This window comes from Electrona antarctica, assembly GCF_951216825.1.
Source record: "Electrona antarctica genome assembly, chromosome: 15".
NCBI classification, from domain to species: Eukaryota; Metazoa; Chordata; class Actinopteri; order Myctophiformes; family Myctophidae; genus Electrona; species Electrona antarctica.
In genome coordinates this window covers 24577473-24592682 of record NC_136796.1, presented here as the reverse complement: position 1 = coordinate 24592682, position 15210 = coordinate 24577473, and the positions used below count along the sequence as shown (strand labels likewise).

At 41.5% G+C, this 15210-nt stretch overlaps 1 protein-coding gene across 1 annotated transcript; it reads left to right on the top strand.

The window, feature by feature from the left end:
- Nucleotides 1-10924: 10924 nt before the first annotated feature.
- On the top strand, nt 10925-12196 carry LOC306938000 (protein pelota homolog; the record flags this gene model as incomplete). Its single annotated transcript, XM_079522022.1, has 1 exon — nt 10925-12196. One exon carries the CDS (start codon nt 10925-10927, stop codon nt 12194-12196), a length of 1272 nt encoding a protein of 423 aa, XP_079378148.1.
- Nucleotides 12197-15210: the final 3014 nt, after the last annotated feature.

The window sequence follows — 15210 nt, the reverse complement described above, 5'->3', positions numbered from 1 at the left end:
CCGTCAGAACCCGCTATAGATGAAGGCGGCTGTATGAATCAGTGTCAGGGTGAAGATTTACCGTAGCAGAGTGTGATTGGAATATTTGGTTTATAGGTCGGCGTACAGTTGAGAGTACCGGTTAAGAGTTACGACTCTGATTAAGAATTCAATATGATAGTGGAGATTGTTTTCACGCACGTGCTCGTATGCTGCAACATACAGTACATGCGCTGATGTTTCAATACGAGTCACACGACTTGCACATAGGCAAGCATACACATACTGTAGACATATCCATGTATGTAGACAATTAACCTGCATAATGTGAATGTTTCTATTTTTGATTGATTGACTGAATACTTTATTAATCAGAATGTCATGTAAACGGCACAAGGTAGCATACAGTCAGACATTTAGGCAAAGGAGAAAAAGGGACATTTTTTTGGCAGTGAATGTCATGTCCTTTCTATGGGAAAGCCAGTGATATAGTATAGATAGACTATAGATAGTTATAAAGCACTAACCAAAGCAAAGTGCTATACATTTGAAGCATTGTACATACTCGTTTCGCATGACATTTCATATTTCTGCCGCTATGTGACTTATATGACTATATGAATGAATAGTAAGGAAGTGCATTTAAGATACAAAGATAAGTCAGTTCCATCTAAATGTGTCGTGGTGCCATTATTCCCTCCTCTCTCGTTCCTGTGCTCCTCTTCCTCCTCCTCCTCACATCTGTCACCTCCATAACCTCTCACATGTTCCTTTCTATTCCTCCCCCTCCTTCCCTCCCTCTGCATCTATGAATGAGTCTCCCAGAGAAGGTGGATGAACGGTGCAAAGAAAAGGAGGAGAGGCTAGAGACAGAGAGGAGGAGGGGGGGGGGGGGGAGTTCCAGATTAAATTTAGCATCAACTTCTAATTCCTCCTCTTTTGTATAACGTTTCTATAAATAACCCTTCAACACCCACATAATCTATGTTTGAGCCACTGACTGAGCAAGAGAGGAGGAGGGATGGGGGGGGGAGAGAGAGAGAGAGAGAGAGAGAGAGAGAGAGAGAGAGAGAGAGAGAGAGAGAGAGAGAGAGAGAGAGAGAGAGAGAGAGAGAGAGAGAGAGAGAGAGAGAGAGAGAGAGAGAAATCAAAGTGGCAGAGAAAGGGACTGGGTGAGTGAGAAGGGGGATGAGGAGAATGAGAAAGGGGGGAGACAGAGAGGAGGAAGGTATAGGGGGAACAGGGTGGGAGGTGTTGCTTAGCAACAACATTCACGTGGCGAGAGAGATGACTGGCCGTAGTAACACACTTCTGCCAATGCAGGCGCACACGCACGCACACAGGCTTTCACACCCATACTCTTTCACGCACACGCACGCACACACACACACGCACACAGCACACATGCATATTATAAGAGAAAATATAATGTAGAACAGAAGCTGTCACAACGATGGCAATATAGATCTACTTCCCATTACGTGCGTGGGTTTAAGACAGACAGACAGACAGAGACAGACAGACGCAGCGGGGTACAGACCTCCCCCTCCCTTCCTCCCAGCTAAGGGAAGTCTCTTTGATGGGGATTGCCTCATGCTTGTTTAGAGGCTGAATTTCACCGCAACGTTATATAATGCTATATAGGGCTCTTTAATGGACAAACCGAGAGCAGCCATTCCTCAAGGCTGGGGCCTAATTGGCAAAACACTACAATGTTATTGATTGAATTAAATATAACATGAATAATACTAAACAGTGTAAAAAACATAAAATATTTTCTTTCAAATCTAGTCGGTTTAACGCACTAAAACCGAGAAAGCATCTGTGTAATTTTAGATATTAACCACTTTAACCATTATTTCATATTTTGAGTATTCAAAATAGCAGATATTCAAGTTCATTCACTTCATTCCGTGCTACGAGCTTGTAGATCTGCTATTTTCTTTCCAAAAAAAAAAATCACACCTGTGTGAAGTGAGGGGCGCTCTTATCATATGTCATCTCATTCTGGCCAATCACAATTTGCGTCCTCACTTTTGTCTTCAATGTGTTTACACAAACCCTCAAAGCTGGACATAGAAGGGTCACTATAGCGCCCCTCAAAAATATAGATTTTCTTTTTATATGCAGGGTCCATATACTTGACATGAAAAAGTAGTGAGCACCATTCTTGCCGGTCCACTCCTCAACAGTACTCAAAGTACTCCAACATATGAGGGGCGCTATATGCAGCTTTTAGAGTTCACAAACTTTGTCCTATACAAACCCATGACCCATTGACAATGAATGGAACATTTTACATCATAGTGTCTGAGCAAATAAACATATCTATTTCACACTATGATGATGTACGATGATAAGAGCGCCCCGCACCTCACACGGTGTGATTTTGTATTCAGAAAACTATTAGGATTTATAAGACATTGTCAGAATCTGCCTCCGGTCTTAATGGATTAATAGGAACTTAACAAGTTAAGTCCATTGATCCAAGCCTGAACACAATTGATTGATTGGTCGTTAAAATGAACATGCTCTGTAAAAGGTCAGATGGGAGGGCCTATAATGCCTTTGAGATTTTTCAAACGGGCCCAGCTGATCCAGAAAGGGTTGGGGACCTCTGACCAACAGAGATGCAGAGCACGGAAACTGACCTTTGTAACGCATTGGCGCCACATGACCTGACATTTTGAGGAACTTGGTGCAGAATTCATTCTGGCCATGTCCAGCATTTGGAAAGAATTTATTAAAAGGATGATGTTCACTTGTGCAATGACAAAATCGCCCAAAAACTGTGGTTTACAACATTCTGTCCACTTAAGGAAGACGTGCACAACAACCTCTCCTCCTATTTACCTTATCTACTGTATATATTTACACGTCATCAACTTTAGTGTCTACAGTATGTGCAGGAGGAAGGAATATTCAGGAAAAGTTCTCTTTTTACTTTACGTCAGAATGGAAATAATTACTACAGTTTTCAGTGCACTCTAGCTCTGGTGCAGAGGAGCATATAAGGTAGACACCAAAGCCAGTGAGCATCACACAACAATGAATGAACTACACAGAACAGGAAAAACGAAATCTCCCGCCAGAGTCGATGTAACCAATCCCACATCCACGTAATTCCGGTAGCAAGGTGAGATAGAGATTAGGCCTACATAATGAATATAAGAGGATCACTTATAGGTTGTAACAGTAACTATGTCAACATGCCTGACACGCTAAATAGTGAGATAATTTGAGGCATAGGGAGAACCAGCATTATAATATATTCCACTTTTTATTGCGACCGAAGGTCGGGAATCGAGCATCTCCCGTCAGATAGTGTGTCGGGCACCGTGACATGTCTCGTGACATCATGCGACATCATCAGGGATGGAGATGTGGAGACCCTGATGTCATAATAGGTGCGAGCTGCGGTCGCAGTTAAGCCCATATATGGAGATCCCTGATGTCATCACTATTGGCCAGCAACTCTACATCTGACCTCAAACCCTTAGATCTCCTTATGGATATATTTCAGAACCTGTTCTGACATTCCATACTGTATGTTGATCCTTCCCCATCCATCCTTCCTCTTCGATGTCTCCCTTTTGACTGATACCTGTCCATTCAAATTTAAAACTCTGGGGGCTTCTTGCCCTCAGGCGTCTTACTGGTAGATCTCTATCTCTCACACTCACACACACACACACAGAAAGAGGATCAGCGTCATTCCAACAAGAAGTCTACGTAAGGACTTTTCAAGATGGCGGCAAGCTAGACGGACGTGTGTCTCTCAACTCCGCAGCTTGTTACAAATTATTTAACAAAAAAAACAGACTAATGGAAAAGTGAGCAGTTTTATTTAAGCAACCTGATGATGAATAACAAAAGAATGCCCAAACGAGGTGGCAAAAACCAAGCCAAGTTGAGCTTTGGTTCTGCTGGGTCCAAGGAAAGCGGGGAAGCTAATGCTAGCAACATGGCTGGGGCTGAGAGCTCGGGAGCTGAGGGGGAAGACACGGGCCGTCGCTCAGAGAGTGCAAGTTGCTCTATTCTCGAGGCTATCAAGGAGATGAAATCCGAATTCTCACAAAAGTTAGATTCAGTCATGTCGGCGATTGAAGGTATGAAGAAAGAGGTCGGAGATTGCAAAGAACGAGTCAAGGGTGCGGAGACTCGCATCTCTGGCACTGAGGACATTGTTGCTAGCTTACAGGCTAAGGTCCAGGACCTGGAAAAGAAGTACAAGCAAATGGAGCTAAAGGTTCTGAGCGGAGAAACAAGGTCCAGAAGATCCAATGTGAGATTGGTAAATTTGCCAGAGAAGACAGAGGGTTCTGATGCTTGTGACTTTCTCGAGCAGTGGCTGGTAAAAACATTGGACTTAACGTCGAAGCTAACCATTGAAGTGGCCCACAGGATTGGGCCGAGAAGAGAAGACAACGCTCCTCCGAGGACTCTCATCATGAAATTCCTGGACAATAGAGACAAGGTGAAGGTGATGAGGGCTGCTCGAACCAAGGGCCAAATCAAGCACGGGGATACATCTATAAAACTTTATCCCGATTTAACCGATGAGGTGCGCAAGCAGCAAAAAGTTTTTGACTCTGTCCGACAAAAACTTCGAGAGATCCCTGGGCTACGTCAAGGAATAATGTTTCCAGCTAGGTTATTGGTGACATATAAAAACAAAACTCAGTCCTTTGACAAACCAGCGGACGTGGATGACTTTATTCGACGAATAAAAGACGTGTCTGGAGCAGTCAGCAGTGGAGCCGCGGAGAAGTGAGGATGTGAGGTAGGCTGGCTAGCTAGCTAGCCCGAGGCAGCTAAACCAACACGGGGCACAGAACTTTTTATATATCCCTTTAATGTATTTTTGAGTGGTGTAAACCACTCCTACAACTGGCTTTTGTGTGCAGAAAAAAATGAGCATGGTTGCTATGTTCAAAATAATTTCTGACGTAATTAAATCACACCCGGGTGAACTGGATGACCGTAGCAACCATGGTCATTTTCTCTGCACAAAAAAAGCCAGTTGTGAAATCACATCCGGGTGTGATTTCATTACGTCAGACATTACGTCAGACCACAGCTGATCATGCTATATAAAACCTTACACCACTCAGTTCACACGGGTGTGATTTTTTTCTATACAGTAAACCGTGATATAATTTTGATATGTTCAGATCATAGTTGTGCTCGGCACGCGATATTATTTTATACTGAGTTGTACTCTGAATGACGTTAAATGTTTTGGTTTTAGTGTCTCGATTTGTTTTGAATGATATGCTAGCTTGTTGTTATCTTGGAGCTACTGTTAGCTGAAGGCTAATATGTTGGGGGCCGTGGGGGTTCTTTTTTTCTCCCCGTCTTTGTTTATGGTTCAGGCTGATGTTGTTTTTTGGTTGGGGAAGCTTTATATTATTATTATCCTATAACTAGATCGTGTGGTTTGTACTTATTATAGTAATTGGGGATAAATGATGACACTATAGTACCGTGTCTCGGCACGGGACTCAATTTCCCATGATGCATCTGGGTCCCGGTTTTGTATTTCAGTTCCGGATCATTGTACAGACCTAAGGGTCATCTTAATTTTGAGGGAGCACCACTGCTGGTACCCTCCGGTACTACACCCGGATTTATAGTATAGCATTTTGTGTAGTGTCCCCTGCCACAGGGCTTTCATGGCACAACTTTGAAGGGATAGATTGCAGAATAGTGTACTCTTTTGGTACACATTTATATTTCGTTTTACATTAAATACACAATCTAAATTTAAAAGAAGGCAATGGGTGGGGGGGGGGGGGATTTAATAAAACCAGGAAAACTATGTTTTTGGATAGTTCACTACTAAGGGTTGTGTGTGCACATGTATGTATATGCATGCATGTGCGTGTATGTGCATGTGTATATACAGTATTATTATACAAAAAATAATTTATTAAAAAATGAAGTATAATTATATTATATATTTAAAAAAAAAAAAAGAGAGATTTTTCTGCTCAAGGTCTAATACTATGGTTTAAATTCTGTTTTCACTTATATTGGGGGAGGGAGAGTTTATCACGAGGCGAATGGTGATGCTGGGTCATTCCTCACATTGTGTGGAGTGGTCTTTAACCTTTTTGAAGTGGGAAGCAGGGGGGGGGGGGCAAGCCTACTCGATGGGCTCAGGGGTTTTGGGGTTTTTGTTTTTCAGGCTCACTGTCGCAGCCTTTGTTTTCATGTTATGTGTTTATTTGTTTGTTGAAGGCACTGCTCTAAATTCAGGTTCAGAAAAGTCATTTGAGATATGTGATTATGGCTAGAGAATTGGAGGTTAAATTCACTTCATGGAATTGTAGGGGTTTACAAAAAATCAAAAAGGTTAAGCAGGTGATGGGAAGGTTAAAAGATATCCACTCGAGTATTGTCTTTCTCCAGGAAACGCATTTGATACTGAATGAGGATATTAGGATTAGGAAAAGATGGCGAGGGGAGGTGTTTTCAGCACCTTTCACTTCCCAGGCTAGGGGGGTCATGACTCTTATACACAAATCTATCCCATTTAATGTTACTAAGGTAATTGCCGATAAAATGGGGCGATATTTGATAATTCAAGGTAATCTTTTTGCAGAGTGTCTTATTTTGGTAAATATCTACGCACCGAACAATGATGACCCAAAGTTTTTCAGTAACTTATTTATATTATTGACATCTCTTGGGGGTCATTATCTGATAGCGGGGGACTGGAATGTGACCCCTAATCCTACTGAAGATAGATCTACTCATTCAGACAAAACTCACTCTAAAAGTAGGGAAGTTATTCACCAGTTTTCCAAAGACTTAAATCTTAGAGACATATGGAGAGATAGAAACCCTGGTGTATCTGCATACTCATGCTATTCTAGTACATACAAAACGTACAGTAGAATTGATTTATTTCTGGTTTCTGCAAGTCTTGTAAATAGAGTTAAGGACTGTGTGTATGATAGTATCCTAATTTCAGATCATGCTCCTAATAGTTTGATTTATGTAGACCCAGGTCGGATGCGGGACCCCCCTAAGTGGAGGTTTGAGCAGAGATGGCTCCAGGACCCTGAGCTGATAACTTTTTTGGAAGAACAAATAGACACCTATTTTGCTACAAATACGGATGAAACATCGGCAACTATAAGGTGGGAAGCATTTAAGGCTTTTATTAGGGGACAGATTATAAATTTTACGAGCTCCAAAACAAAGAAAAACAAACAAAAAGTTATATTACTGGAATCAAAAATTAAAGCTATGGAAGGTTCTTACTTTAAGAAGCCTTGTCCTAAATTACATCAGGAAATATTATTATTACGTGCACAATATAATGAAATATCCGCTTCCAAAGCAGCAGCTAATTTGTTAAAGCTCAAACAAACTATCTTTGACCAGGGTGAGAAGTCTGGCAGGGTTCTAGCCTGGCGCATTAAACAAATGCAAACTGAAAGAGCAATCAACATGTTAAAAAATGATGTTGGGGAGACGATAGAAGACCCTATCCAAATTTGCGAGGCATTTAGAGATTATTATGGTAAATTATATAGCTCCGAGACAAATCAAGAAGATGTAGTTGAGAGCTCCTTTTTGGATGGAATTAATATTCCTAAAATTCGAGAGGAAGACAGTAAAAAGCTGGGGGCAGATGTGAGTATTGGTGAGATTTTGGAGGCAATGAGTAATATGAAGTCTGGAAAAGCTGCAGGGCCTGATGGTCTGCCGATGGACATTTATAAAAGATTTGCGGGCAGATTGGCGAGACCCCTCTTGGACATGTATACTGAATCTTTTGAAGAGGGAGTATTGCCTCCCACTTTGAGAGGAGCCCTCATTATACTTTTGCCAAAACCTGGTAAATCAAATGATAGATGCGAAAATATGCGTCCAATCAGCCTCTTAAATTCTGATCTTAAGATACTTTGCAAAATACTTGCAAAGAGACTAGAACTTATTCTACCTGAAATTATAGATGAGGACCAGAATGGGTTCATGGTGGCCCGCCAGGGTTTTCACAATGTAAGGAGAGTATTGGATTTATTGCATGTCCAGGAGGGGGCGCCAGATACAGCCTTTTTATCTCTCGATGGGGAAAAAGCTTTCGACCGCGTAGAGTGGCCGTTTCTATTCGAGCTTCTTGGTCGATTTGGCTTGGGGGAGAACTTTTGTAAATGGGTAAGACTGTTGTATAACGATCCATATGCAGAAATACTAACCAACAATAATATATCTAGACCGATTAGGATCCATAGAGGCTGTAGACAGGGATGCCCTTTATCACCACTCTTATTTTTGATCGCAATTGAACCATTTGCAATTGCTGTAAGGGAACATACACTAATTACAGGTATTAATATAGAAAATCTAGAGCACCGCATATCTTTATATGCTGATGATGTAATATTATTCCTGAAAAATTTGGAGATATCTGTCCCAGCTATTCTGGATCTAATAACTTCGTATGGTCGCATATCTGGCTACAAAGTAAACAACTCTAAGTCATCCATTATGCTTCTGAACTCGGAAGAAAGATCAAACCCTCCCGGTCATGTTCGTCACTTCAGACCAGTAAATGCCTTTACTTATTTGGGAATCCAAATCGTGCCAAGGTTGGAAGAGGTTGTGAATGCCAATTATGACCCAATTTTAGCCACAATCGAAAATTCAATTAATAGATGGTCAAGTCTTTCAATATCTTTGATCGGCAGAATTAATATACTCAAAATGAATGTACTTCCCAAGCTATTGTATTTATTTCAGAACGTACCCTTGTCACCTCCACCAAACTTCTTTTCTAGAACCAGGAAATTGTTTACCAACTTTATTTGGAACAATAGACGTCCTAGACTTAGATTGTCCTTACTTTATCTACCCTATGATAGGGGAGGATTACAGTGTCCTAACTTGCTGTGGTATTTTTGGGCAGCTCAATTGAGAACACTAATGTTCTACTTTACAACGGATGCGGCGCCGGCATGGAAAGATGTGGAATCAAGCTCCTTGAAGTTACCACTCCCCCTTTATATTTACTCAGATACTTATAAAAACCTAAAAAGAATTACAAGCAATCCTATAGTTAAAACAATGATTGAAGTCTGGCATGAGGTTAATATATTTTTGGGAGAACATCCACGTCTCTCTCGCTTCAGCCCAATATGGGGTAATAATCAATTTGTGCCAGGTAGAGCTGATGGGGGGTTTAAATTGTGGGCTGATAGGGGAATAGGTCAATTAAGGGATGTATTTGAGAGGGGTCGGGGGAGTATGCTCTCGTTTGAGGAACTGGTCATTAAATATGATATCCCTCGCAAACACTTCTTTAAATATCTGCAACTGAGGGACTTTATTAGAACTAATCTGGGGCAATCCATGCTGGCCCCATCCATGTCTGTGCTGGAGAAAGCTTTGGTTAATGACCCATTCGGAAGGGGGTTAATATCAGATTTCTACGCCCTATTGGTTGACTTTTCTCCGGAATCCTCGGAAGATAGGCTTAATGCCTGGAGAACAGATATTCAGGAGGATTTAACAGTGGAACAATGGAGTACGGCTTGTGCACAAGCTCAATCCCAGACTGGGAATACTCGTCTAAAACTTCTACAATACAATTGGCTTATGAGAGTGTACATTACACCAGTGAAACTTAATAAGTATAATTGTAATATTCCAGATGTATGCACCAGATGCGGTGAAGATAGAGGCACATTGTTCCACTGTCTATGGTCCTGTCCAAAATTGATTGAGTTTTGGGGGAAGGTCGGGCAGGAAATACAGAAGATTTTGTCAATAAATATTGTACCAGAACCAAAGTTCTTCCTGCTCGGTCTATATCCGGAGGGACACAAGATAAAGCGTAATGAACAAATGTTTATAGATATATGTCTTTTACAAGCTAAGAGAGTGATAGCATTGACCTGGAAGAGGCCGGACAAACCAAGTATTACACAGTGGTTCAGAGAATTGTCTTTATGTCTACCTTTGGAAAAGATTGCATACATTCTTAAGGACAAACAAGAAATGTTTCAGGAGGTGTGGGGCCGTTTTATGAGATACATAAAGAACAATAATTTGTCACATCTAATGGATGGAGCTGAAGAGGAGTAGTGCTGTTGTTGTTGTTGTTTTTTGTTTTGTTTTGTTTTTGGTTATTGTTGTTTTGCTTTCTTTATATCAGTAATTGTCTTGTACTGTTCATTGTTGTTTTTTGTATATGTGTATTGTCATTTGTGTGTAAAAAGGAAAATAAATATATTGTTGAAAAAAAAAAAAAAAGAAGTCTACGTAATCTGCAAAAAAAGATTTGGTTAAATGCGAATGTTACTGTGTGCCAGTGTGTGGTACTTGCCATCCCCTGGTATACCAATGACACCCCTGATGCTGTGTGCAGCGCACCACCCTTAAAGGTAATCAAAAGAAAATAATTTCAATGGTTATGGTTTAATCCACATGCAACACAGTGATTCAGCCTAATGAAATAATTATGTGCAGCCCTGCTAATGATCCAATATTGGGTACTACACCACCTTTCTCCATTCTGGAAATTACCACCGACATGACCACCGGGATACGTGGATTACAGGCGTACATACAGAGATTCCTCTTGTTTATTGTAAGATAACAAATTAAACTATTATACTGGAACTCCATATTTGGGCATGCCTGGCACCATACTTATCATAGTGATGTCACTGTTGAGACAACTCATCTTAAATACTGAACGCACAGCAGTGTCTATGACATTATCATTTAGATGTTAAATGACCATGATGGCACTTTATTGCTTACAAAAGGAAGCATCAGCACAAAGATTCAATGTCAAACCCATAACCTCAATATTCTGCATAAAGAATAACACGTCCTGTAAGCTCAGACATCGCTGAAATCATAACCCATTTCTTAACCGGTCACCCCTGTGGCTGCACCCTCACCGCCCCTCCTCTCAGCAACCATGAAGTTGGTTCATAAAGCATTCCAGAAGTACGGCGCTGGCCAGGTGTCTCTCGTGCCAGAGGAGGCAGAGGACATGTGGCATATCTATAATCTGCTCCAAGTTGGTGACAGTCTTAGGGCCTCCACCTTCAGAAAGGTTCAGGTACCGTCGTCTACCGGTAATGTGGGCAGCAACAGGGTGCGGACGACCCTGACTCTGTGTGTGGAGAGCATCGACTTTGACTCCCAGGCCTGCCGGCTGAGGGTGAAGGGCAGAACCATACAGGAGAACGAGTATGTCAAGATGGGATCCTACCACACCATTGAGCTCGAGGCCAACAGGAAGTTCACCCTCGCCAAAAAGGTCTGGGACAACGTTGTGCTCGATAGGATCCGGCAGGCATGTGACCCCACCCAGAAGGCGGATATGGCAGCAGTGGTGATGCAAGAGGGTCTGGCTAACCTGGTGCTGGTGACGCCTGCCATGACCCTGGTCCGAGCAAAGGTGGAAGTCCCTATTCCTCGCAAGAGGAAGGGCAACTGCAGCCAGCATGAGAAGGCTCTGGAGAGGTTCTATGAGGCGGTGATGCAGGGGATTCTACGTCACATCAATTTCGACGTGGTCAAGTGTGTCTTGGTGGCCAGCCCCGGGTTCGTCAAGGACCAGTTCCTAACTTATCTCTTCACGGAGGCGGTCCGGCAGGACAACAAGCTGCTGCTGGAGAACCGGCCCAAATTCCTGCCGGTCCACTCCTCGTCAGGTCACAAGTACTCCCTCAAAGAAATCCTGTCTGATCCCACCGTCACCACTAAGCTTTCTGACACTAAGGCAGCAGGAGAGGTGAAGGCCCTGGGTGATTTCTACAAGATGCTCCAACATGAGCCCGACAGAGCCTTCTATGGGCCGGCTCATGTAGAGAAAGCTGCCGATTCTCAGGCTATCGACACCTTGCTGATAAGCGACGAACTCTTCAGGCACCAAGATATAGCTACTAGGGGTCGGTATGTACGGTTGGTGGACAAAGTGCGAGGTAACGGTGGCAAAGTCCGAATCTTTTCGAGCCTTCATGTGTCTGGCGAGCAACTGACTCAGCTGAGTGGAGTGGCAGCTATATTGCGATACGCCATCGCTGACCTATCAGAGGCCGAGGACAGTTCAGATGACGACTTATCTGGTCTAATTGCAATCGATTTCAAAGAGTTTGTTGAAATGAACGAGAGACAAAGGGAAGCTTTTATTTGGCAAAATAGAAAGGAAAGCGGTGAAATGTTACTAGATGAGGAATCGTGACTAAATATGTTCAGAACACATACACGTTACTTTAACTTTCAAAGCTAACTCATTTCACACCTAAAGTACCTTCGATGCACTTCAAGTATCTCAAAGGTGCTTGAAATGCTAATGACTGAAAGATAAGCAGTGTATGTGGATGCTCTGTTATTGTATATTACAACAATAATGGAGCATATGGAAAAATGTGAAGGATTAATTTATGTGGCACAGTTGACAGTTCAGATTTATCCATCTCTTTTATGCAATTAAAGATAGAAGCAAACAAAAAAAGCTGGATACTGACCAGTAAGTGGAAGCAACAGTGGATGGTCTGATGATTTTATGGAAGGAAGAAAGTGACTGTTCCTCACCGGGGAGACAAATAACAGTGGCCTTGGAGAGACAAGCTGAAGGCAGAGGCCCTGGCGGCGCTTGAGGTAGTCAAGGAAGCAAGCAAAGGGCAAGTTTGGAAGATGATAACCACCATGTGAGAGAGTCGGAAGAGAAAGTTCAAGATCTTCCTGTTTGAGAAAGTTGAAGTTGCTGGCTCACTAAAGACTCCGTAAGAAAGTTAGTTGAACACGGTCTTCCAGGGCTGTTCCCATGAGGAAGATGTGGGGGTTCTGTTCGATGTTTACGCCACACTCAAAGATCTCAGCAGGATGTTTGAGATAAATAATTGCAGCGTGGAAAACAGAAAACAGGTAGCTGGAAGAGCAGACTGAATGGAACACATGAAACAATACTGCATCACAGAGGAGAATGAACATCTCACAAAATAGCTGGATCTAATCAAGGACTAAATGGATGTAATTCATCAGAGCTTTAATGGAATCTTTTTTTTATTGCTGCTACAATGTCTGAGGAACCAGAACAAAATAAGCATACTCTTATGTACACCATACACAAAATGTGACGATAAGGAAACGTAGAACCTTGAAGATGGGACAGAAAGAAGAGTGTGGGAAGAAATGCTTCTCTGGATCAAGTCATCTTACAGTTTTATAGCTGGGGAATTGTGCCACCCCCTGTGGCTCTGTAGAAGGTTCGCCTGTCTGTCTGATCTGTTGTCTGAAGCTATAATCTTGCAAACTGCTCCGAGCCACATTTATTGTGCATGCTATAGGCAAGCACGACAGTATCTCTGCTCTTTTTCCCACGTGTTTTATATACATTTTCAATATTTAACTTTAATAATGGAAGTAATGTCAGTGGGATTGTGCTGGGAAACCCATATTATTGAGGAGACACTAATATAAATGATTACTATGGAAATAGTACTATGGGTATTTAACAAACACTGTATTTTAACAAAACAAAATATCACTTACGTTCTAATTGTTTCCTTTGCACTCTACACTAATATATGTGTTTACCCTGTTGTTGTTGACCATGGTACATGTACATGACATTTACTCTGACATTGCAACTCGCTCTGGATTAAAGTATTTCCTACATTCCAAAATTATAAATTGTAGTTTGTCAATAAATAAAAAAAAATCACACCCATGTGAAGTGAGGGGCGCTCTTATCATCATACATAATCTCATTTGAGCCAATTACAAGTTGTGTCCTCACTTTTGTCTTCAATGTTTGTGTTACGCAATGTTTGTGTTTACACGAACACTCAAAATTGTCCATTCATTGTCAATGGTATTTAATGTTTGTTTAGGACAAAGTTTGTGTTTGCACACACACTAAAAGCTGGACATAGGAGGTTGAGCGCACCTCAACAATCACACCTGTGTGAAGTGAGGGGCGCTCTTATCATCATACATCATCTCATTCTCAACCAATGGCACATCTCCCAAACAATCATGCCGGCCAATCACAATTTGCATCCTTACTTTGTCTCCAGTGTTTGTGTTTACACACCATTTGTGCACACGTTTATCCGACATATCAAAAGTCTGACATACGCAAATCACCCGTTGCATCGGCAACATGCGTTGCATCCACGTGCGGTTAGTTTAGGTTAGTGTTTGTGTAGGGTTTGTGTAGGGTTTGTGTAGGGTTTGTGTAGGGTGTCGGGCTAATGACTGTCGGACTCTTGGTATGTAGGAACATTTTTGTCTTCAATGTTTGTGTTTACACAAACACTCAAAGCTGGACATAAGAGGGACTAGTGCCCCTCAAAAAGTAAACAGAGGTTTTACTTTTGTTATTTATAATTATTTATTAATTTACTAAATCTAGCTTTAAGGTGTATTTAACTGTTGTAGTAATAATAATAATAATAATAATAAGGATAATATGAATTATTTTCCTTTTTTAATGGTGGTTGGTGCTAGGGTGCGGGGTTAAGATTTAAAAAACGAGACAAGGAGGCAAGCCACTTAGCTGGTGGAGAATTTAAAATGCTTATTTTCCTTTGTGTATACATGCCTATACCTGTTTTTCCTCTCTTACAATTAAATAAAAATATATTTAAAAATCACACCCGTGTGAAGTGAGGGGCGCTCTTGTCATCGTACAAATTTACGTCATATTTGGCGGACATCTGACCTAATTTCTCCTTTCATTGTCAATGGCAAATATTGAGACATGCGGGAACAAAAGCTGTATATATATAAGCCTAAAAATCACACCCGTGTGAAGTGAGGGGTGCTCTTATCATCTTACATCAATTACAACATAATGTTTGTTTAAGCAATGGGTGCTAATGTTTGTTTAAGTCCTCAAAACAAACTAGATTTCTCTGTATTGTCTATGGCGTTTTCCTAAACAAACAGTTGAAATGCCTAAATTGTAAAAACAAACATTAAAGCCATATATAGGAGGGGCTAGCACCCCTCAAAAAAAATAAAAAATAAAAGTAAACATGCAGACTACAACAAGATGTCATGACGTCACGTCAGTCATCTATGACGCATCTATGACGTATGACTCATTGATTCCACATGGCAAGGTTTTAGCCCGATTCAACCGCCAATTACTTTGGATTATAGCCTATTAATAAAAGAAAATAAATCACACTCATTTGAAGTGAGTGGTGCCCACTGCTGCCACATGACATCACTGCTTAGAACATA